A 20,114-nucleotide genomic window follows, 5' to 3' on the forward strand; every position below is an offset into this window, starting at 1 on the left:
GACTTTGGTCCATTGTTAAGGTCATAAACCCACTCCTGACTGGCACTCCCACCCAGCCCAGCCAGAGGAAGAGAGAGAGAGAGAGAGAGAGAGAGAGAGAGAGAGAGAGAGAGAGAGAGAGAGAGAGAGAGAGAGAGAGAGAGAGAGAGAGAGAGAGAGAGAGAGAGAGAGAGAGAGAGAGAGAGAGAGGGGGGGGGGGGGGGGGGGGGGAGAGGGAGAGAGGCCTGCTGGAATCCTAAATAGACATACAGGCTGTGAAATCAGTACAGTAATAAGCAGTCATCCTGGAACATCACTGATAAGATAAGAGCTCACTGGAGACAGCAGTCCATTATTACAACTCCCATTCACACTCGGATCTCGTAGACCTGGAGCAAAGCAACCCAGATAATTACTGAATGTTATAACAAATGGATTCACCTCAACAAGAATGTGTCCTACAACTATCAAATCACTGTACACACAACCAATACTGAAAGTTATTCACTTGGTAACCCGAATACTTTTATAGATTAACAGAATATAGTGACACCACATTTGCCTTATCTTATCTTTCACTCTATGTCAACCCACAGATGGAACCAGATAATGCCACACCCATCAGCTGTCCTAAGTACAGGTAGCCTCAATTAGGAGCTCACTGACGCCAAAGCAGATAACCCAGTCCAAGGGTGATTGGTTATATCACCAGCTCGTCATCAGACTGCATGTGCATTATGGCATTCATGAACGAATAGACCGCTTCCATTCTATTGCATGTGATGATAATTACATCGAATGACATTGAAAGGAAAGGTGAAGTACTTCGGTAACTGAAAGAAAACATGTGCAGATTTCTGGATACAATTCTTCTGAACTCACTTCAATACAGAACTCTATCACAGCACCACTTTGTTTGTGTTGGAGCGATGCCTTGTACTGCCATCTGGTGGCACAACCCAAAACTTGGCACTTGAAAAGATAACTGGAAACTGTGACAAAAGTATTTTTCTCCACATAGTTACAGTACTCTGGCAACTAAGATTGTGTAAGTGGGATGAAAATGACCGATAAAGATTTGGTTAATAAAAGTAATGAATAATCGTACTAAAGTGATCCCAAGTAAACAGATGACTCCCCTTTAACCACTCAACTGATTTTGAATGTTGATGTGAAGCTGAAGAACGTTTTAGTCCCTGTGTTCATTCTCTGTCTCAGAGAAGGTCTTATTTTATGGAAATATTCTATGATGAGAACATAGTCACATTAAAAGTCACATTAAAAAGACATACTATTATTATCATCCTGCTCCTGTTCATTCAGTACACTGTATACAGTTTACCACGTTTGGGCAATCACACATCAAAACTCCATGAAGTCATAATAATACGTATTTTATTGGACGTAGTTGGATACATGACATTTTCGTTTTGCGCAATGTGATAAACGTGTCTTTCCCTTTCAGGTGCTTCATATTTTCACGCTGGTAACACGTTTCTACGAAAGAATCTTGAAGCTTGAAGCTTGAATCTAGAAGCTTGATCTCTTATGAGGACTGTGTTCAAGGGGAGGTTGTGGTCTCAGGAGATGAGCACACTGGTTCTCCTTCAGCCACATACCAGACCTCATTGTGCCTGTTCACAAATTTCCTTGGGCTGTAACACACACGCACACACACACATATGTAAACACACACACACACACTAAATGTTACAGTATCAAATAGAACTAATAGGAGGACATTTTGACAAGAACATTTCCTCACCTGTCATATCCCACAGCGTAATGATAGTTTTTGTTGTAAGTGGCCCCGACATTGTCCAGCTTTGTGGACAGAAGGTGAGAGTGGAGCTTGTCGGACACGAACAACATCCACCCCCCATAGCTCCTCACGTACACTTTCATGTCCGGCATGTCTGTGAAGAACACCTGCAAAAGGAAGGATCAATGGAGTCAGTCGGGGGAGAAGAAATATACAAACACTGAGTGATCTCTGCTTCTACCGTTTCATCAGTTGGTTTGGGAGGAGCACTTTGGTGGGCAGATGGCAACAGGAAACTCATGGTGTAGGTGGTCGGGTCCCACAAATTGCCTGTCTCTTCTGTTTTGATAATCACTGGACCTGTCATGTCAATTTCTATACCTGTTGGGGGTAAAAAATCATCTTAAGACAAAACTTAATTAATACTTGTTAAAATTGGGTAACGTACGCACGCACTCATGCACACACACACACCAGCCTCATTTGAGCCAGTGATGTATTTGAAGAGTCTTCCAAAGGCTGTTGTCATTGCGACTTCCATGATGTAGGATTTCTCCTCTGTTGTCACCCATTTGGCGGGTTCATAGTGACGCACCTGGAAGACAATCACAAACACTGTCCCTAGGTGATTGGTACAAATAGTGTACAGCACAAGAGTGGGTTCAGAGGAAATGAACACAATTACTTCCTAATTTCCACTGTAGCAGCAGGCTCACCTCATAGCCGTCACTCTCACAAACCAGATCGTACAGAAGACATTCTTTAGTCTCAGTACAGAAGCTTGTCGGTAGATCTGAGTTCCTGAAAAGACATTTGCCAAACAGATTGGCTTTTAAGGATTATTAATTCTCAATTGACACAAACTGTATACAATCCACATGTGTCCATATTGTTAAAGCCAGGGTCGGTAATGTTTTTGAGAAGCATTTTTTGGTTGTCATATTTGTTGAAATGAACTTCACACCCTGGTAGCAATCAATAAATCAAATGTTATGACATTCAAATAAAATAAATATGGTATATGTGGAGGTTGCAGGACTGTAATTAACACCACCAATCCTTGCGTTTGGACCAAATGCAGTGCATCAGTGTTTTGGGGGAGTGGCTTTGAATGGAGGTGGTGAGATATTTGGGGTTGGATACTTTCAAACTCAAGCCAAATTTCTAGTTTTGCAAAACATACCTACCCTGCCTTTAAACTACACAATTTAAGTAATATAATCACAGAAAAGGTGAAGGGATACACGTCCCTTTGGTTGGGTGATATAATCACAGTGATCCTGATGTTTGCTGATGGTAAGTTATAACTTACCCAATTTTGGCTTCTACTGTCAACACCAGCAGCAAGCCAGCCAACCCTGCAAGAAAGACCCTGACACCATATACACAGGCACAGGCATATACAGGCACACGCAACACACAAAAAAAACCACACACACACAATCATTCACAGAGGAAATTCACCCTTAGTACATCAACAGACTGAATCACTACCAATGCCACACTGTAGGGATATTACTATAACTAAGGCATTATTGTAACAACAAGGTTATACACTACCAAATGTAAATGTACTTATATTTCTTATTACTTCACTGTGATCACCACATGTACAAGAAAAGCACTTCAGATGTATAAACATTTATGGAGACATTATCCCTCATTTAACAATAGCTGTACAGAAACCAAAACATTTGATGCAAAGATTCAACTCCCAATTCTACTTACATTTTTATGAAGAATGCAGTTGTGTTTGTCCAAACAGTCAAAAGTGTGCAGCACCTCAAGAAAGTGTACAGAATGGATGGAGCAGAGCCACTATTTAAATGACTTGGGTTACAAAAGTAGCACTGGTCCCTCCTCCAAACTTATAACACATGCCCTTAACAAGTGACCGCCTTTGATAAGCAGAATCAAAGGGGGATCTATTAGTTTTTTTTGAGCCAAGTTGAATTATGTGACATTGTCAGTTTTAGTAGACAATCCTGCAGAGCTGGGCGAGAGAATGTGGAACAAGTTTGGTCACGTGTGTGAGACAGCTGTTTCGTAAGAGAAGATTTTCACCTTTAGAACAAACCACCCGAGGGTCTGTTTGCATTGTGGCTTCACTACAAAGACAACACTTTAACATTATATAAATATTCATCTGTCTTGTCCTTCCATATCACTCAGTACCAAAAGAGAAAAGAACTTGAGGAAAGTTTAGACTGTTTAGATACTGCATAGTAATCCTTCATTGTCGGATAATGTCAATTTAGGATAAGGATAAAGATATTTTTATTGTCATTCCAAAACATGGTACATGAGCTGGAACGAAGTTAGGTAATGAGGTCCAGTTAAAACCACTCACAAATAAATAAATAAACAAACTACTCATCATAAATTAATACAATAAATACAGATAACCAATCATACACACACATAGATACATACAAAAAAAACTGAGAAATTAGCAGCATTGTAATACAATGCAATGTAACTTTTAGGACAAAAGTTCAGTTGGTCAGTTCTAAGGAAAATCTGACAGCTTCTGGGAAGAACCTGTTCTTTAACGTGGTTGTTCTGATGATGCGCAGCATCCTGCCTGAGGGAGACGGACAAATAGTCTATTGGCAAGGTGGAAAAATAGTTTTTTGGGGTGTTTCCCAGTTTTGTTATAATGTTTACCCTCTTAGGATGGCCACAAACACAGCTGGATTTGAAGTCTAACATGATAGCAAGATTTAACCCGACTTTCATGTTGTGTGGACAGCTGACCACTCTTTCCAGAGCTCAGTGGGAGATCAGCCTAACTTGGATGGTTGAGCTTCAGTGGAAAAACCTTGTATGATCTTTTCTCTCATGTAAACCCATGAGACCCATTCAGTGCTTTCGGCACAAATCTCGGGTCAAGATATTTCCTGTATGGTGTATGCTGCTTTAAATGACCTGTGTCCTGGGCTCACACATAGATTATTCCATCACAGAAAGGTCAGCACAAACGACTGGCTTTCAGACAGCACACTGTGCAAACACAGCAGGGAAACACAATAGCTCAACCAAGGATAATTGTAAATCCTTGAGTCTGGTAGGGTAGGGCATAACTAATGCTTAAAATGAAACTCTGTGTCACAGCTGGACATAAAATGTATTCCTTGATTTACATCAGCCATATACTGCAACAACATCTTGGAGTGAGTCTTGACTCTGTCTTCCTTCTCTTTTCTCTCTCCCTTACTAGTATCAGTTCATCAAAAAAGATTCTGTTGATAATCTTCCACACCAGTTTTTGCTTGGAGACAGTGTAAAACGTCCATCCCATTTCACTGAGTGATATTTATCTTCCATGGTTTCTCCATGTTCAGTAGCAATAATGATTCACAAAAGGAGGAAATACGTGGTGCGTGAGGTTGGCCTTGCAAGCAAAATGATGCAGGACAGCGTCGGGCATAGAAAAGAATTAGAAGAAGTGAAAACATGGAGGTCAAGGGTTGATAACACTAAAACAAACAAATAGACCAAACACAACATCTGCTTAAACTTGGCATATGTCCTTGGTATGGACCTTGCAAAACTATTTGTTCTAGCTGCAGAGATTTGACCAGATTTACCCTGGGGAGCACCCCTTCTCCCGTAGAGTTTTCTTAAAGTGGTAGTTATTCTCAGCATAATTTAGCAAACAAAACCTAAACATTGTCCAAAATGAAAAGAACAGTAATAGCCTAGGTATTGAACAAACAAATACGACTCCAACCACATTGTTCCACATGCCCTCCCCCTCCTTAGTTTCTCTCCTGCAGCCTAGCCCATAAACTGGCTGGGAGAAGATACTGCTGTTACTAAGAGTGCTACACAATGATATAATTTTCTCTCACATGAATACTATTCATTTGCTTTTTATCAGTTGTTACCCGTGTGCATGTGAAGGTTGAGATTCCTGCTTTGTCCCCAAGTCTCACTATACTGCACACAATTGAATTAACTGGGTCCATTTGTTAATTTGACTAAAGGACGGATTAAATGTATAAACAAAAGAATGAGAAAAGAAATGAATGAATAGAAGGTGGAGTTGTGGAGAGAGGCCCAGCTGACATCCAATCGTGGCAGAAGGTACCGTGGAAACGGGGCCCTGATTTAGAACAATAGCCTTTTTGATCAGCTGCAAGCATGAAAGTGTGACTTTGTCTCTGTTGATAAGTTGGTCATTGTCTTGTGGTTGTCATTTTTCTGATGTGTTCATGTGTTGGTTTCAGAAATTATTGGAAGTGAGAAAGATACAGTTTATTCATTATAATAACCCTGGATTGACTGTGTATAGTTACAGGGGTATATTAGTCTACAAAGACTATAGAAGTGAATCTGACAAACAGAAGGCTTTGGTTCACATGATAGACAGCACAGAAACAAACCTGAGCTGGCACTGTCTAAATAGTTTGAAAGATTTAAAGATTTAATTTTCCTTCAGAGCAAAGTACACATAACTCCATTCTAAATTTTCAATCAGAATGCTGAAACAATTCTGGAACAATTCTGTCTTGACTGTTTAACATACAGTTGATTTGACAACACATTTTGAAGTGCTGTCGTTGTACTGTAGGCAATGACATTTACTTGTAATTCACTTGCACAACAGTGCATCTACTTTAACAGAGTAAAATAATTTTGAGATCAAATGTGCGACATTCACATTAGACAAAATTATGAATTTAAAAAAGTGTTTATCTAACATGGTCGTTTATATATTGGTTGGGGATAATATGCCACAGTATCAAGACTACTTGTCCAACACTGTTGTTGACAGTGTGTCCAAACTGACAGCTTGATCTGTTAAGAAAAAGAAGCTCAGACGGAGGTTGGGTCCTCAGGAGCAGGGCACATTGGCTCCCCTTCAACCACATACCAGACTTCATTGTGCCTGTTCATAATCTTCATTGGGCTGTAATACACACACACACACACACACACACACACACACACACACACGAGCGCACCCACACAAATGCATTCACATACACACATACGCCTTTAGTATTTCTGTGAAATGAATTGGAGGCACACATTTGGAAAATGTTGACTTTCTCACCTGTCATATCCCACAGCGTAGTGGAAGTCTTTGTTGTACGTGGCCCCGAGATTGTCCAGCTCTTTGGACAGGAGGTTGGATTGGATCTTGGATGACAGGGACATCATCCACCCCCCATAGCTCCTCACGTACACGTTCATGTCTGGCATGTCTGTGAAAAACACCTGGAGAGGAAAGGAGTCATCCGGATCTCAAAGTTACAACACAGACGTCAGCCATCCCCAATTAGCGGCCCGCGGGCCAGATCCGGCCCGCAAGAGCCAAATGTCTGGCCCACGCTGACAGCTTTAACTCTATTCATGCTGCCAGTTTGAATGCAAACTATCCAGAAAAACATCATTTTAACATCATACAAGCACTCGGTTTTGATTATGTGTAAAACAACATCGGCACAAGAGAGCGCAACAGCTGCCTCGTTACACGTTTCTTGGAAGCTTGCAAGAGCTAAGAAGCCATTCGCCTAAGTTTTAAACCAAGAAAAAGATAAGAGAAGCTTGTTGAGCTGTTCCGTTGCAAGTTCCGCTGTCGGCTAACACGGCAACCAGAAGAGTCGAAGTTTTAGCTGAGGAGTGTTTTTCCAGTCTAGTCTCCGATTTGAGGAAAACAGAAGCATTCTCACTAGCAATAGACTCGTCCTGTGACCGAACCGACATGGAACAGCTGTTTGTTGTGTTTGCTGACTGTTTGCACAGAATATGCTCCAGCGGCATTTATTCGCTCCAGCGGCCTAATTAAATAGTCGGTTTTGGACACATTTTGTTTCAAGAGTAAATGTTTCTCTTGTGTGACTGTGACTCCCAACACCACTACTAATAATTATAAAATCATAATAGAAGTAACATCCGCGCATGAAACTGTCTCCCCCAAAAAAACATGTTGGCCCTTGGCTTGGCATGCCTGACCAAATTTGGCCCTTTTGGAAATCAAATTGGGGAACCCTGGTCTACAGCAAGCGGATGATACTGTATCAAACATGTCATCTACTGTCATTAAGAGGACAAAATAAATCCAAAACCTAAACTGGTCTGAGTTCCCCTATTCATTTATGCTATTTATTCAATGGTATTATTGTCAACACTGCCTTAGCCAGTAAACAAACCAAGGGAAAGTCTGTTACTTACATTACACTACACTTAATCTCATAATTTTCCCCTCATTCTTTTTTCAGTGTGTTTAGGATGAAAATGATCAGTGACACACAATGGTGATGAACCTCTACCACTGAGTTATACCTATCCCCCTAGGATGCCACATCAGTTACTTTGTCATCAGTTGGTTTGGGAGGAGCACTCTGGTGGGCAGACGGCAGCAGGAAACTCATGGTGTAGGTGGATACTTTCCACATACTCTTCTTTTCCTGCATTGTGATAATCACAGGGGCTGTCATGTCAATTTTCACACCTGTTGGGAAAGGAATCATGTCAAGACAATGTTGAACATTTTAGGTACATGTAGATCAATATTGTATGGGAAGATTGTGTTGATTACACTCATTTCTGCACACAGAAATGCACACACGCACCAGCCTCATTGGACCCATTGATGTATTTGAAGAGTCTTCTGAAGAGGGTTCCGAGTGCCATTTCCATAAAGTAGGAATCCTGCTCTGTCGTCACCCATTTGGTGGGTTCATAGTGACGCACCTGAGTGGGTTCAGTGTTTTGTTGAGTGGAAATGTACTTCCTACTTTGACTCAATGACTTCTTAATTTCTACTGTAGCTCCGGACTCACCTCATAGCCTTCATTTTCACAAACCAGGTCATACAGAAGACATTCTTTAGTCTCAGTACAGAAGCCTGACTCAGAGGAGTTCCTGAAAAAAAAGACAAAAGATCTAACTGAATGACATGAAAACTGCAAAAAAAAAGTTAAGAATACAATGCAGAATTAAGCAAATCATGTCAGAAGTGTGGTCCTGGGAGGTATTCCAGAAAGCAGTTTATGCGACATCACCGGGTAAATTAACTCTCCAACTGACGCACAATGTCACAGCAACTTACTGGCAATGTTGCTGCAATGCTAGGTGTCAGCTGGGGAGTTAACTTACCCAGGGTAGCCTATGTCTCATAACCTGCTTTCTGGAATACCCCCCTGGTGTGTACTTAACCCTTGTGTTATCTTCGGGTCATTCTGACCCATCAGTCATTGTGACCCACCGTCGTATTGTGACAAATTTACCTCATACAAAAACAAAGTGAAGCATTTTATTTTAACTGTCGGGCTGTCTCAGACCCCCCACATTGGAATGGTTAAAAGAAAATTATTTGTATTTGTTTTTGTATTGGGTAAAATTGGGTAAACACAACGATGGTTCGTTATGAACCTTTGGGTCATGTGACCCGAAGGCAGCACGAGGGTTAAAGCACAAGTAAGTACCAGCTTACCCAACCCTGGCCTCTACTGTCAACACCAGCAGCAAGCCAGCGAACCCTGCAAGAAAAACCCTGACACACAAACACAATGAAGTTCAGTGTCATCACAGGAACCAGAATGAATCACCCATTTAACTCAATTCTGATGTAGAAAATAAATGCTGTTGATTGTTTTTACCAAAAGGATTGCATTTAAGATATACAGTACCGTTTGCACATTTCTAGAGACATCATCCATCTTTTAACATTGTACCAAAGTAAATCAAAACATTTCACACAAAGATAGCTTTAAAATATTTAAATCCACACTAAACTCAAGTTTCTACTTACATTTTGACGAAGATTGTTGTGTTTGTTAAAATAGTTAAATGTTTACAGAACCCTCAGAAGTGTCAGAATGGTTGGACTAGAGCCACTATTTAAATGAAAGTAACATTGGCCCCTCCCCAAACCTGTGAGACACACCCTGAACAAATGACTATCTTACGAAAGAGTCTTTGTGTACCAAGTTGAAAAATGTGACATGGACAGTGTTAATAAAAGACCCTGCAGAGTTGGGAGAGAGAGAGTGTGTGAAACAAGTTTGATAGTTGTGAGGCTGCTGTTTTGTAAGTGAAGTTTCACCTTTAGAACAAATCAGATCTGTTTGTATTGTAAATTCACTAAAGGGACAACCATTTACAATAATATCATCAAGACCTCAATGGCCGATGACCATAACTGGGATTGTTCTGTTCCAGGGGAACCACAAAAGAAAATGTCTCTTATGTAAACCTACAGTTTGATGTTCAGTACGAGCACCACAAATCTTAAAGATCTTAAATTGGTCTCATCTGGTAGCCTACAAACTCACACTCACACAACACATATCATTACAGAAATGTCAGCTTCAGAAAATTAAATCACATTCAGAAATCACACCAGGGAAACACAGCAGTTCAACCAAAGATCACTGTAATCCCCCAAATCTGGTCGGCTGTAAATTAAATCATGGTAGAAATTAAATTTTGTGTCACAGCTGGAGACAACAATGCCATGCCTTGATTTACATCAACGATTTACTGCAGGTAAGTATCTTAAATTGTCATCTATCTTATGACAAACATTTTTTGGAGACATTTGTCCGAAAACCACTATGCTTCACAGTACTGAATGTAATTTAATCTTCAATGACTTCCTTGGGATTAGACATTCTTTGTTGTCTAGCAGTAACAAAGGATTCTCCACCAAAGGAAATACAGTAAGAGGGTGTGCACGTGAAGGTTCAATTTCCTGCTTTGGATTACCACAGGTCTCACGATACATGTTCTAAAAAGGTTTTCATGCGTTGTTCTGGTGGTCCCTAGATCTTAAATCCTTGTAATGAATTCTGTTGTGAATAGGGACAATGGATCTAGTCCACCACACCTACAGGCGCCATGGAAATAGGAACCTGATACAGAACTTCAGAGACAATCTGATCAGCTGCAGTTATGAAAGTGTGATTTTGTGTCTGTTGATGACCTGGTCATCTTCTCCTGGTCTTCCACACACCTTGACCTTGACTGTTTATGTATTGTATAGCCCTTGATTGCCAGTGTTTGGTTACAGCTGCATACTCTATAAAGAAAATCATAGGATACTTGACACGTCATGTAATTCACAACCGAAAAGAAAGCTTTTAATGAATGTTGTTAAGCTTCAAATTAAAATGAATGTGGAAAGAAACTTGAGCAGGGCTGACAGAATACGGCTGGAACAGTTGAACATGTACTTTCTGTTAGTGCAGGACTATGGGAAAGTACAACACGATCTCACGAAAGATCAGTTCTGATTCTCTCACATGACAACGTACGAGACCATGTGTACCGAACAACACTTCTGGAACCTTAGGCACGACTGTTGGTTGAACACAACGTTGATTTTAAACTTTGGGTGAGTGAGGCATTGTGAAGACATTCAGATGTACTAGTTTATAGAAGCAGCACAATGAAAAAAGAATCACTTAAGTTAAAAGGGACGGTATTTCCCATCATTGGACAAAATTGATTGTCGCGTTTTCCTTTTGATTTGACACCAAAAGGAAAGTCAAGCAATAAAATGTTTAGGATTTTCAGCTTTTAGGTCAATGGTTGAGAAGGAGATAGCATTGGTTTCCCCTCGAACCAATTGAAACACAGGGCACCTCTGGGATCAATAAGATCAATCAGATCAGATCAATAAGATCTGCTTCAGCTGCTGTTGCTGCCACTGCCATGAGAGCGGCCTCCTCGGCTCTCGTCGTTGCTCTCCTCCTTGATGTCGTCCATGATGAGGTCGTACAGGTTGTCCAGGCTGCCCTGGCTAAGACACGTATTGACCGTGGATCCGGAGCTGTCGTGGGAAGGGCTCGGGTTCACCACCCTGGGCTTCCTGTTGACCTGGCGACTTCGTGGGTGCACACACTCTGTCCCTGGGACATGGGGTTCTGGGGGAGCAGGGACCAGGCCGTCACTGATCAGGCTGGCGGGAACGATGTCACCTCTTGGTGATTTGGTTTCAAACGTGTCTATGATGTCAATGAGTTCTAGAGTATTGTATACCATGCACAATGATGTTTTGTGGGATTGTGGAGGCATAAACAAACTACTGTAAAGCAATCCACTGTTTTCCATCAATGTGAGTGTGTACAGTATGTGCGTGTTTGAATGTGAGTGCATAACCTTGTGTGTGTATGTGTTAGGGTTGGGGTTATAGTCCTAACCCTACATTTATTTTGTTTTCATCCAAAGCTGCTTGAGTATGCACTGTAAACCCCCATTTCAGAATTCTCATAACTTTTGTGGAAACAGATGACTATTTGGGTAATCCAACGCAATTTCTTAAAGTAAATAATAATGTAGACAGACGTAGATCTATGAATTAATTCAATGAACAGTCTTTTCAGAATGTACTCAAGAGATTAGATTACTGAAATAGTTTGATGTAATCAGTTTCCACAAAGGTTTTGAGTAAACCCCTTATCGGGGTGTTGGGGGGTGGAGGGGGTTGGGGGTGGGTTACCCCTTACTGTGTAATCTTGTGAGTGTCTATGTGTGTATGTGTGTATGTGTCTATGTGTCTATGTGTCTATGTGTGTATGTGTGTATGTGTCTATGTGTCTATGTGTGTATGTGTCTATGTGTCTATGTGTGTATGTGTCTATGTGTGTATGTGTGTATGTGTCTATGTGTCTATGTGTGTATGTGTCTATGTGTGTATGTGTGTATGCCCGTGTATAACCTTGTCTGTTGTAGCAGTCCTCAGCAAGGCAGCTGTGTGGGTTCCGTGTCTTGCCAGGCTCTCCTACCCCTCCCTGGAGTGGAGGCAGGATTTCAGTCGGGATCACCAGAGATCTGCACCTGTAGCACGGAGAGCCCAGATCCATGCGGCCAAATCCCCTTGGAGAGAAACAACATCTGGTCAATGAGAGATGTACATGTGTAATAACCCATGGGAACAGTCATGGGACAGCTTCTACCTGAAGACACGAGCGCAGACGAGGCAGTTGAACTGCCCAATACCCCACATTCTATTTTGAGGGACAGGGTCGTACTTCTGCTTGCACAGATGACATCGAGATACCTGGATGGATGACGAAGACCGAGATTGAAGAGTGAATCAACCGAATCATTTCCACAAATAATACCCACTCACGAAACCGATGCTATATACAGATGCATGCCGTGGAACGTGATCTGAAGTGTGAGCGTGTTACTGGGGCTGAGTGGAGGGCAGTGAACGCAAGGTGGGTGCAATACCCTCTTCCTCAGGGGCACGCGACGCCACCAGTCCTTGTCGCAGGCCTGACAGGCAAACTGGTGCACGGCAGAGGGGGTAAGGTTCCGCTGAGCGTTGTCAAACATGCGCTTGTTCTTCTCCGTGAGAGGCAGGACCTGTAAACGCTGGCCCAGTTCCTGACAGATTCAAAAACACACACGCGGTCTCTTCAGCTGTAGTTTTTTGCGTATTTTATGGTGGTGTATTAAGGCGTTTCTCGACTGCAAAGAAAAACGGTGTAAATACTTGGGAAACATGGCCATGGATGACGAACCTTTATGTCCTCGTCCTCCTTGGGTCGTCTGTCAGCTCGGGTCTGAAGTTTACATATTTAGAATGAAATACAGTAGTGAACAACATTTCCCCTACCAGAGAATCTTTTATCCTATCCCCCTTTCAACGATGTAATTATTGATGTGTGATTTTATTGGTATTTTATTGGTGTATTGTGAAGTATCAGGCAAAAAGTGAATTCCGATCTTGAATTATAAACACTGGGTGTCCCTGCCTGTGTTATATACATTCCATATATCCGCCTATATCAGCCTGTATCCGCCTACATAATCCAACCTGTGCAGGTGGAACCAGGGGCGGGGCTTGTTGTCGCTCCTCTGCTGTGAGCCTCTCAACGACATTCTACAGAGGAGGCCAATGAGGAGTCAGGTTGCGCCCAAACTACATGACAATGTTTAAACAAATTATTTAAACAGACATTGTCCTGATGCACCTACAAGTAAGACAACACACACACTCACACACCTCAAACACACACACACACATTCACACACACACAAACACACACACACACATATACATATAATCAACTACCTTGACAGCCAGGTCTTTGTGTAGGCATCGTCTATCTTCATCATCCAGGTCTGCACAGACACAAAAACAAATGCAATATATCAAGAGGCTGTCGGCCCTTAGAAATTGTAAGTAAGGTTACAAACATCACTGTGTTAAAAAAAAACGAATGGAAAATTAATGGAACAATGTACCTCTATCCTTCATCAGAATCACCTCCATGGTGACCATGTGATGGTTGTTTAGATATCGCCTCATTAGTATTGTTGCCTTGTCAATGGCAACCTTGCCATGAAACTTCTCTCTGAATCGTCTGACATTTTTTTCCAGCTTTGTTAACAAAACAGACAAGTTAGTTATGATGTGGTAACCAAGTTTGAAAACAACTGAGTAACCGTTTCACTCCAAGGATTCCACACTACAGCAGCCAAATTGCGAGCGGGCATGTCCTATAGTGTTGTCTATTTCTCTGCACCAGTAAAAACCAAAGACAAAAAATGTGTATCCTATAACGATACCATATCTATAGTTTTAATTCATAAATAACAATTTGATTGATAATTAATTTGGATAGTAGGCTCACAATAACGGTACATTTAGTATTTGCCCTATAACTAAATTGGCTCAAAAGACGCGTCATGCGAGCAAAGTGACAGAATAAATAGTCGGGACTATCAAACGTGATATAAAAGCTAGAATAATAATTGTGTAGCCTACCTCAACCTCAACATTCATTTTATTTCCCTTTTTGAGATCGAAAGGATGCTTATCGAATGTTTCAACACTAATAGCAATATTTGCGTTTCGTGCTGTAGACTTTAGTTTGACTCCTATTTCCTGTTATTGGTGGATTATTAACTTTCGTTTTGGTATCTACGGTGGCCCTAAAGTGCACGGATTGCTCTTTGCCACTAGAGGGAAATCATAACCAGCCATGATAATTGCAGTAACGCGAGTTCACACACACACACACACACACACACACACACACACATACACACACGTACATCTATATAGTTATTATTTCCTTGATTTACAGAGATACATTAGGTCTATTTTTCATTGTCTAGATTGACAGGTTTTCTCTAAAAACGAGACCCTGCTCCGCTGCTCGCCCTGTCTACCAGCACACACAAACTGACCAGTAATCACCAGTATGCGTAATCCTGTCCTTTGCGCATTTGTCGGCAAGGGACTACAACTCCCGCACCCCATTGGACACAGTGTAACTATGACCCATTTAGGTCACTGTTGGTCATTGCAGGGTGTATCGTGATGTGACTGATTACATTTACATTTAGTCATTTAGCAGACGCTCTTATCCAGAGCGACTTACAGGAAATACAGGGACATTCCCCCCGAGGCAAGTAGGGTGAAGTGCTTTGCCCAAGGACACAACGTCAGTTGGCATGACCGGGAATCGAACTGGCAACCTTCGGATTACTAGCCCGATTCCCTCACCGCTCAGCCACCTATTGTTTAGCTGAAGGGACTGTGAAGAGTAAAACATTTTTACAGGTTAGTAGCTTTTTGGAATTGAATGTGTAAATAAGAATGTGTTGGAGTGGACGCTAAAATCGAAATGTGGGAAGTCGATGTCTAGCCTCGGGCAGCCTGCATTCTAACTAAGTAGGTACATTTTGAAACTTCTCTATTGCTCAGACACAAGACAGTTAACGTTGTTATATTAGATATAACTAGAGAGTAGGCTATAGCCTATATCCAATTGATGCAACATTTATGTAAGATACTTGCATAATAATTCTGAGGCTGCATTGATCACAAGAGAAACTTGTTTCATTAAAAAAATCATAGCATTAATGTCAGTTGACAGTTAAATGAAGTGGGACAAGCATTGCAACCCCAGGTCAGTCTGGCTGTAACCACTGCAGCCAAAGCGTTCCTGGGACAGTCAAATAGGATTATGGCCTCTTAAGCTTGAAACAAAAGCTCTGCTTCACATAGAGGCCATGGCCCTTAGACACAGTAAGTTACTGTATCAAAGTCAAAGCATACCAACTACAACATGGCCACATAGTTCATCAAAGACCACCACATCTAGGAAAAGTCTGAAAAAACAATAAGTCAGTGTTTGCAACATCTTCCTGTTGCACTCAAGATCCATCTGTGGCTGTTGTCCGGTATCCATGGGGACCAGGAAGGTTCTGGTGACAGGGTGCTCCTCTGGCATCGGCCTAGCTGTGGCTGTCCGACTGGCCAGGGATGATCTCAGGAGGTTCAAAGGTCAGACACTCCACAAACCTTGAATACTGAACAGATTCTTCGAATTTTGTGTGTAAATACACTGATCTGTGTGTAAAAACACGGATCCATGGTGGATCCGATGATCAAGTTAACCAGCTGTGGATGTGGGTCAGTGGTGGCCACCATGAGGGACCTGGGGAAGAGGGAGGCCCTGGAGCGGGCGGCCGGCAAGGCTCTGAACAGGACCCTGGAGATCAGACAACTGGACGCCTGCTGTGAAGACTCCATCAGAGAGTGCGTCAACAGCCTGCCGGACAGACTGGTGGACGTGCTCGGTAAGTAAACCCCCGTCTCTGTCGCCACACCCTCAACATCGTCACGATCTGTGTGTATGGGATGAAAAAGTCCCTCTTTAAATTCTCTCAAACGTATTCCACTCGATTATTACGTCGTCCTATGACAGTCACGCGTTAAGGAACCTAACCTCAGAATGAGTAGTGTGTGATACCGATGATGGTTTGACCTTCCCAGTGAACAATGCTGGCGTGGGGATGATCGGGCCTCTGGAGTGTCAGAGTGTGGAGTCCATGCAGGACCTCTTCAACACCAACTTCTTTGGTCTGGCGCGTCTGGTGAAGGAGGTGCTGCCCGACATGAAGAAAAGGCAGAGCGGACATATTGTTGCGATGAGCAGTGTCATGGGGATTCAGGGTGGGTCAGCCAGGCGGCGTTACCACTTAACCGTCAACAGTCATGTCACAAAACATTCAGTAGAGAATGGGATGGCTTGACGGGGTTGCCTGTCCTCATTTACACTGCATTTTTGAGAAAAGTCTAACGTGCCGCAATTTATTTGGTGTCTTACACGTAGGTCTGCTCTTCAATGACGTCTACTCGGCTTCAAAATTTGCGGTGGAGGGATTTTGTGAGAGTCTAGCTGTTCAAGTCATGAAGTTTAATATCAAGTGAGTACGCTGAGAAAGACACCTGATCACTGCAGTAGGACAAGAACAGTTGAAGTACACTATATCACCATTTTAAACACAGGTGGTCTGTCTGTGTCTCCCTTCCTCTCTCGTCCCGAGAATGACTCTAGTGGAGCCGGGGCCGGTGGTGACAGAGTTTGAGAGGAAGGTGTATGAGGACGCCGAGAAGATGGACCTGTCAGGGACAGACGAGGAGACTGCCAGAATCTTCCGCCAGATATACCTACCGTACTCCAGGAAGGTCTTCGCCTCCCTAGGCCAGACCCCGGAGGACATAGCCGAGGTGAGTTTGTTTAGGAAACGCCTCATATTCATGGTTTGTAAAAAAACGGGTACCAGAGCTGAATTGCTAGACGCGTGGCTCAGCTCAGCTCATTTCTTGCAGCAAACGCTGAAAGTGATCACAGCCAAGGATCCTCCACTTCGCCACCAAACCAACCGTCTATACGTGCCCATGACTGCCCTGAAGCAGGCTGACCCCACGGGCCGCCTGCCTCTGGACACCTTCTACAAGATGCTCTTCAAACATGACCGTGTGTTCAATGCCAGTCTGGGGGTGCTGCGTATGCTACAGAAGAGAATGGGGAAAGGTTCCATATGAAGGACAGTCACATTGAAACCCCTGGAGGGATGGTGTGAGTAAAGACAGAATCAATGGGCTTTTAAGATTCTGGTGGAGTGTGTGTGTGTGTGTGTGTGGGGGGGGTACTCCTTACTGTTAGTCCTGGGTTCCTCTTCACTCAGAACCTCTGACTCATAATGCCTACACCAGGATTGGAGAGTACAGTAGATAGGACTGAATGATAGGCGCAAATGTCAGGGACACATGAGGTTCTATTCAGTTATGTTTTTGTGTGAAACCCAATCATTTGCCTTGAGCTGTTTGTACATTAAACACAGGGGTGTATGTTTCATAATATATGTGTGGGACATTGGAAATTGTAACACCCTTTTATTAGGGCAGGCTTTTATTAAGAACATTATATTTATTGGCCGCATCCTCGGTTATAAACCCACATTTAAAACAAAACCTTCACCCCTGATTAAGTGTATAAAAAGTAAATTCCCAAAAGTATGTCACTCCAGACTATGCTCTAAACTGTGATGTTTTCTTCAGGTGAACCTCATTGGCAGTGCCAGTGTGTCTCTAGACTGACCGGACTGCCTGCTCTAACTGCACCTGTTCAGCCCTGTCTGTCAGATAGCTGGATATGCTTACACACCTGTAATTGTACATTTCGATTTCTGAATCATTATTATTGTGTTTGAACTGAATTACTGCATACGTTAACAATACTTGAATAAACACAAGACAAACATATTTGTTTTGTTACTTCATCAATGGATATACAATATAAATCCTTTGACAAGGAACATTGGACACATAAAGGATCAAGCATCACCGTGTAAAATAAGCAGTACTGTACATGGTGGATGATGGAAATATTCAAATAAGATGATTTCACCATGGGTATTCTGAAAGCATACCAGTATCTGCTTATAGATAGAACATACAGACTACCTATATACTGGATAATGGATATAATAGCCATCACCTATGGTAATGCAATACCAATGATAACATATTGTAACAAGCAGGATGTAATGACGAACTAAGCAATTTCATGTTGTCAGCACATCAGGGTAAGAAGAAAACGTCTAAAACGAAATTTGTCAACACGATTATATGAGTACTGATCTGTGCAAAACAATATCGAAAGAAGGAGAGTGTCAGAGGATATTACACCACAGTTCATATATTACACAGGTCTTATTTTCATCTCAATGGCTTTCAGTGAATATTGATATCCTTTCCAGGACACCCAGTTAATCCCTAACCCATAGATAGAGCTTCCCCACAAATACTGACCATTAGGATTCACACTGTGGCACTCCCCATACCACCATCCACCTAAATACTGTTTAGCACAGTTGGTGGAACTGGAATGATCTTGGTCTTTGTCAAAGGTGGAAAACTTCTTCCCGCTGTCTGCAGTCATGGAATTCCCTGAAATTGCAAACAAAAGTGGAATTGGTTTAAGATGAGATGTCCTGATCTCAAATGTAAAAACACGTGACGGGTCGAGGCGAGAAGTGCAACTCACCGGCTCCTCCGTCTGTGAAGCCACTAAGGTACAGTTGGTATCCGTCGTTTTCCGGCCCGACAGAGAAGGAGGAGTACTGGACATGGACCTTAGCTCCCTCAAAGTCCTCCATGTCCACCCTCAGCTTGTACGTCTTCCTCAGAGTGAGGAGGTGGACGTTCTCTAGCCCTGGCGACAGACAGCGACTTGACGACAGACGCATACAGGGGTGGATATAGTTTACACACACACACCACTTTTAACAACTCTCCTTCAGGAACCCAACACAGAAACTAGCCTAGCGCTTTATATTCTTACCCAACCAGTACTCTCCAGATGCTTGCCCAAACCCACTCTTGTACTGATCCCATTTTCGGTAGAAGTTAACGGTCCCATCCTTTCTCCTCTGGATCACCTGGGATAGACAGATGGTCGACATAAGAGGAAGGTTTCTCCACTGCATCACCGTCACATATCCTGTATCAACCCTTAGAAGACATTAAGAACCACACCAGAACAACATACAATGGACCCCCAACACACACCGTCCATCTACCCCCATCTGGTTCATCCACACAGCCCATGTCACAGTAAACCTGGACAGGGGAAGTTGGTCCGGCAGGGTAGATGGTATACACTCCACTGGAGCCGAAGCCGCTGCTGTACACGTCAGCACAATCCACTGGTAGGAAAGGCGGTGAGCTCACTGCGACTGGGAGCAGTGCAACCAGGACCACAAAGACCTACAAACAAGCAAGCACAAATCCTTCGCTGAAATCCTAAATCCTTCCTTGAAAATTCTCTTCTAGACTCAACCTGTCATTCACCAGCCAATCTCACCTTCATTTTTCAGCAAAACTATGAACAAGATCTAGATCCTTCTTGGCTCCGGGAAAAGACAAGTATTTGAGCGAGTGAATGATAACCTGTTAACTGGAGCTCCCAGTTTTCTGCCTTAAAAGGGCATGTTGTTCTGCAACATGGTCAACATGTTTACTGTGCAAACCCCAGAGGCAGACTGTAAAATACATCATTGACTTTAATGGGAATAACAGAACAAAATAAATAATTTACCTAAA

General features: G+C 42.5%; 4 protein-coding genes across 7 annotated transcripts; 1 reads left to right on the top strand and 3 right to left on the bottom strand.

Annotated features, from left to right (window-relative positions):
* Positions 1-1,360: 1,360 nt before the first annotated feature.
* On the bottom strand, positions 1,361-9,620 carry soul5 (heme-binding protein soul5). Of its 3 annotated transcripts, none has more exons than XM_062450059.1 (7): positions 9,507-9,620; positions 3,054-3,113; positions 2,458-2,542; positions 2,216-2,336; positions 1,983-2,122; positions 1,745-1,908; positions 1,361-1,634 (listed from the first exon to the last, which is right to left on the bottom strand). In XM_062450059.1, coding segments are annotated over exons 1-7 (666 nt in total). In that variant the 5' UTR covers positions 9,509-9,620; the 3' UTR covers positions 1,361-1,540. The 3 variants fall into 3 exon arrangements, with proteins under 3 accessions (XP_062306043.1, XP_062306042.1, XP_062306044.1); XM_062450058.1 differs by lacking the exon at positions 9,507-9,620 and adding an exon at positions 3,470-3,590 and having other exon boundaries at positions 1,363-1,634; XM_062450060.1 differs by lacking the exons at positions 1,361-1,634; positions 1,745-1,908; positions 1,983-2,122; ... (1 more) ...; positions 2,458-2,542; positions 3,054-3,113 and adding exons at positions 6,060-6,656; positions 6,804-6,967; positions 8,065-8,204; ... (1 more) ...; positions 8,536-8,617; positions 9,189-9,248 and having other exon boundaries at positions 9,507-9,612.
* Positions 9,621-10,809: 1,189 nt separating this feature from the next.
* Positions 10,810-14,622, bottom strand: shfl (shiftless antiviral inhibitor of ribosomal frameshifting). Its single transcript, XM_062450047.1, has 9 exons — positions 14,478-14,622; positions 13,955-14,090; positions 13,782-13,831; positions 13,524-13,589; positions 13,228-13,269; positions 12,935-13,090; positions 12,655-12,758; positions 12,417-12,574; positions 10,810-11,622 (listed from the first exon to the last, which is right to left on the bottom strand). The coding sequence occupies exons 1-9, from the start codon at positions 14,493-14,495 to the stop codon at positions 11,387-11,389; spliced, it is 966 nt and encodes a 321-aa protein (XP_062306031.1). The 5' UTR covers positions 14,496-14,622; the 3' UTR covers positions 10,810-11,386.
* Positions 14,623-15,261: 639 nt separating this feature from the next.
* Positions 15,262-18,272, top strand: zmp:0000001048 (retinol dehydrogenase 8). The gene is made up of 7 exons (XM_062450048.1): positions 15,262-15,389; positions 15,588-16,004; positions 16,139-16,300; positions 16,497-16,676; positions 16,837-16,930; positions 17,051-17,234; positions 17,337-18,272. The coding sequence occupies exons 2-7, from the start codon at positions 15,908-15,910 to the stop codon at positions 17,550-17,552; spliced, it is 933 nt and encodes a 310-aa protein (XP_062306032.1). The 5' UTR covers positions 15,262-15,389; positions 15,588-15,907; the 3' UTR covers positions 17,553-18,272.
* LOC134010491 (microfibril-associated glycoprotein 4-like) lies at positions 18,103-20,007 on the bottom strand. Of its 2 annotated transcripts, none has more exons than XM_062450057.1 (5): positions 19,876-20,007; positions 19,632-19,778; positions 19,354-19,450; positions 19,057-19,224; positions 18,103-18,959 (listed from the first exon to the last, which is right to left on the bottom strand). In XM_062450057.1, the coding sequence occupies exons 1-5, from the start codon at positions 19,879-19,881 to the stop codon at positions 18,712-18,714; spliced, it is 666 nt and encodes a 221-aa protein (XP_062306041.1). In that variant the 5' UTR covers positions 19,882-20,007; the 3' UTR covers positions 18,103-18,711. The 2 variants fall into 2 exon arrangements, with proteins under 2 accessions (XP_062306041.1, XP_062306038.1); XM_062450054.1 differs by having other exon boundaries at positions 19,581-19,778.
* Between the last annotated feature and the right edge of the window lie 107 nt (positions 20,008-20,114).

The sequence above is a fragment of the Osmerus eperlanus genome, chromosome 2 (genome assembly GCF_963692335.1).
Source record: "Osmerus eperlanus chromosome 2, fOsmEpe2.1, whole genome shotgun sequence".
Classification (NCBI taxonomy): domain Eukaryota; kingdom Metazoa; phylum Chordata; class Actinopteri; order Osmeriformes; family Osmeridae; genus Osmerus; species Osmerus eperlanus.

Coding starts and splice junctions, on each gene's coding strand:
- soul5 (XM_062450059.1), bottom strand. Junction 2,123..2,215: donor CACTGGCTCAAATGAGGCTG/GTGTGTGTGTGT, acceptor TACCCCCAACAG/GTATAGAAATTGACATGACA. Junction 1,909..1,982: donor CCAAACCAACTGATGAAACG/GTAGAAGCAGAG, acceptor TTCCTTTTGCAG/GTGTTCTTCACAGACATGCC.
- shfl (XM_062450047.1), bottom strand. Junction 13,590..13,781: donor ACAAAGACCTGGCTGTCAAG/GTAGTTGATTAT, acceptor CCTCCTCTGTAG/AATGTCGTTGAGAGGCTCAC. Junction 12,575..12,654: donor GTCTGCGCTCGTGTCTTCAG/GTAGAAGCTGTC, acceptor TTTCTCTCCAAG/GGGATTTGGCCGCATGGATC.
- zmp:0000001048 (XM_062450048.1), top strand. CDS start 15,908: ATGGGGACCAGGAAGGTTCTGGTGACAGGGTGCTCCTCTGGCATCGGC. Junction 16,677..16,836: donor CAGTGTCATGGGGATTCAGG/GTGGGTCAGCCA, acceptor TCTTACACGTAG/GTCTGCTCTTCAATGACGTC. Junction 17,235..17,336: donor CCCCGGAGGACATAGCCGAG/GTGAGTTTGTTT, acceptor CATTTCTTGCAG/CAAACGCTGAAAGTGATCAC.
- LOC134010491 (XM_062450054.1), bottom strand. Junction 19,225..19,353: donor ATCTGGAGAGTACTGGTTGG/GTAAGAATATAA, acceptor GTCTGTCGCCAG/GGCTAGAGAACGTCCACCTC. Junction 18,960..19,056: donor CTTCACAGACGGAGGAGCCG/GTGAGTTGCACT, acceptor TTGCAATTTCAG/GGAATTCCATGACTGCAGAC.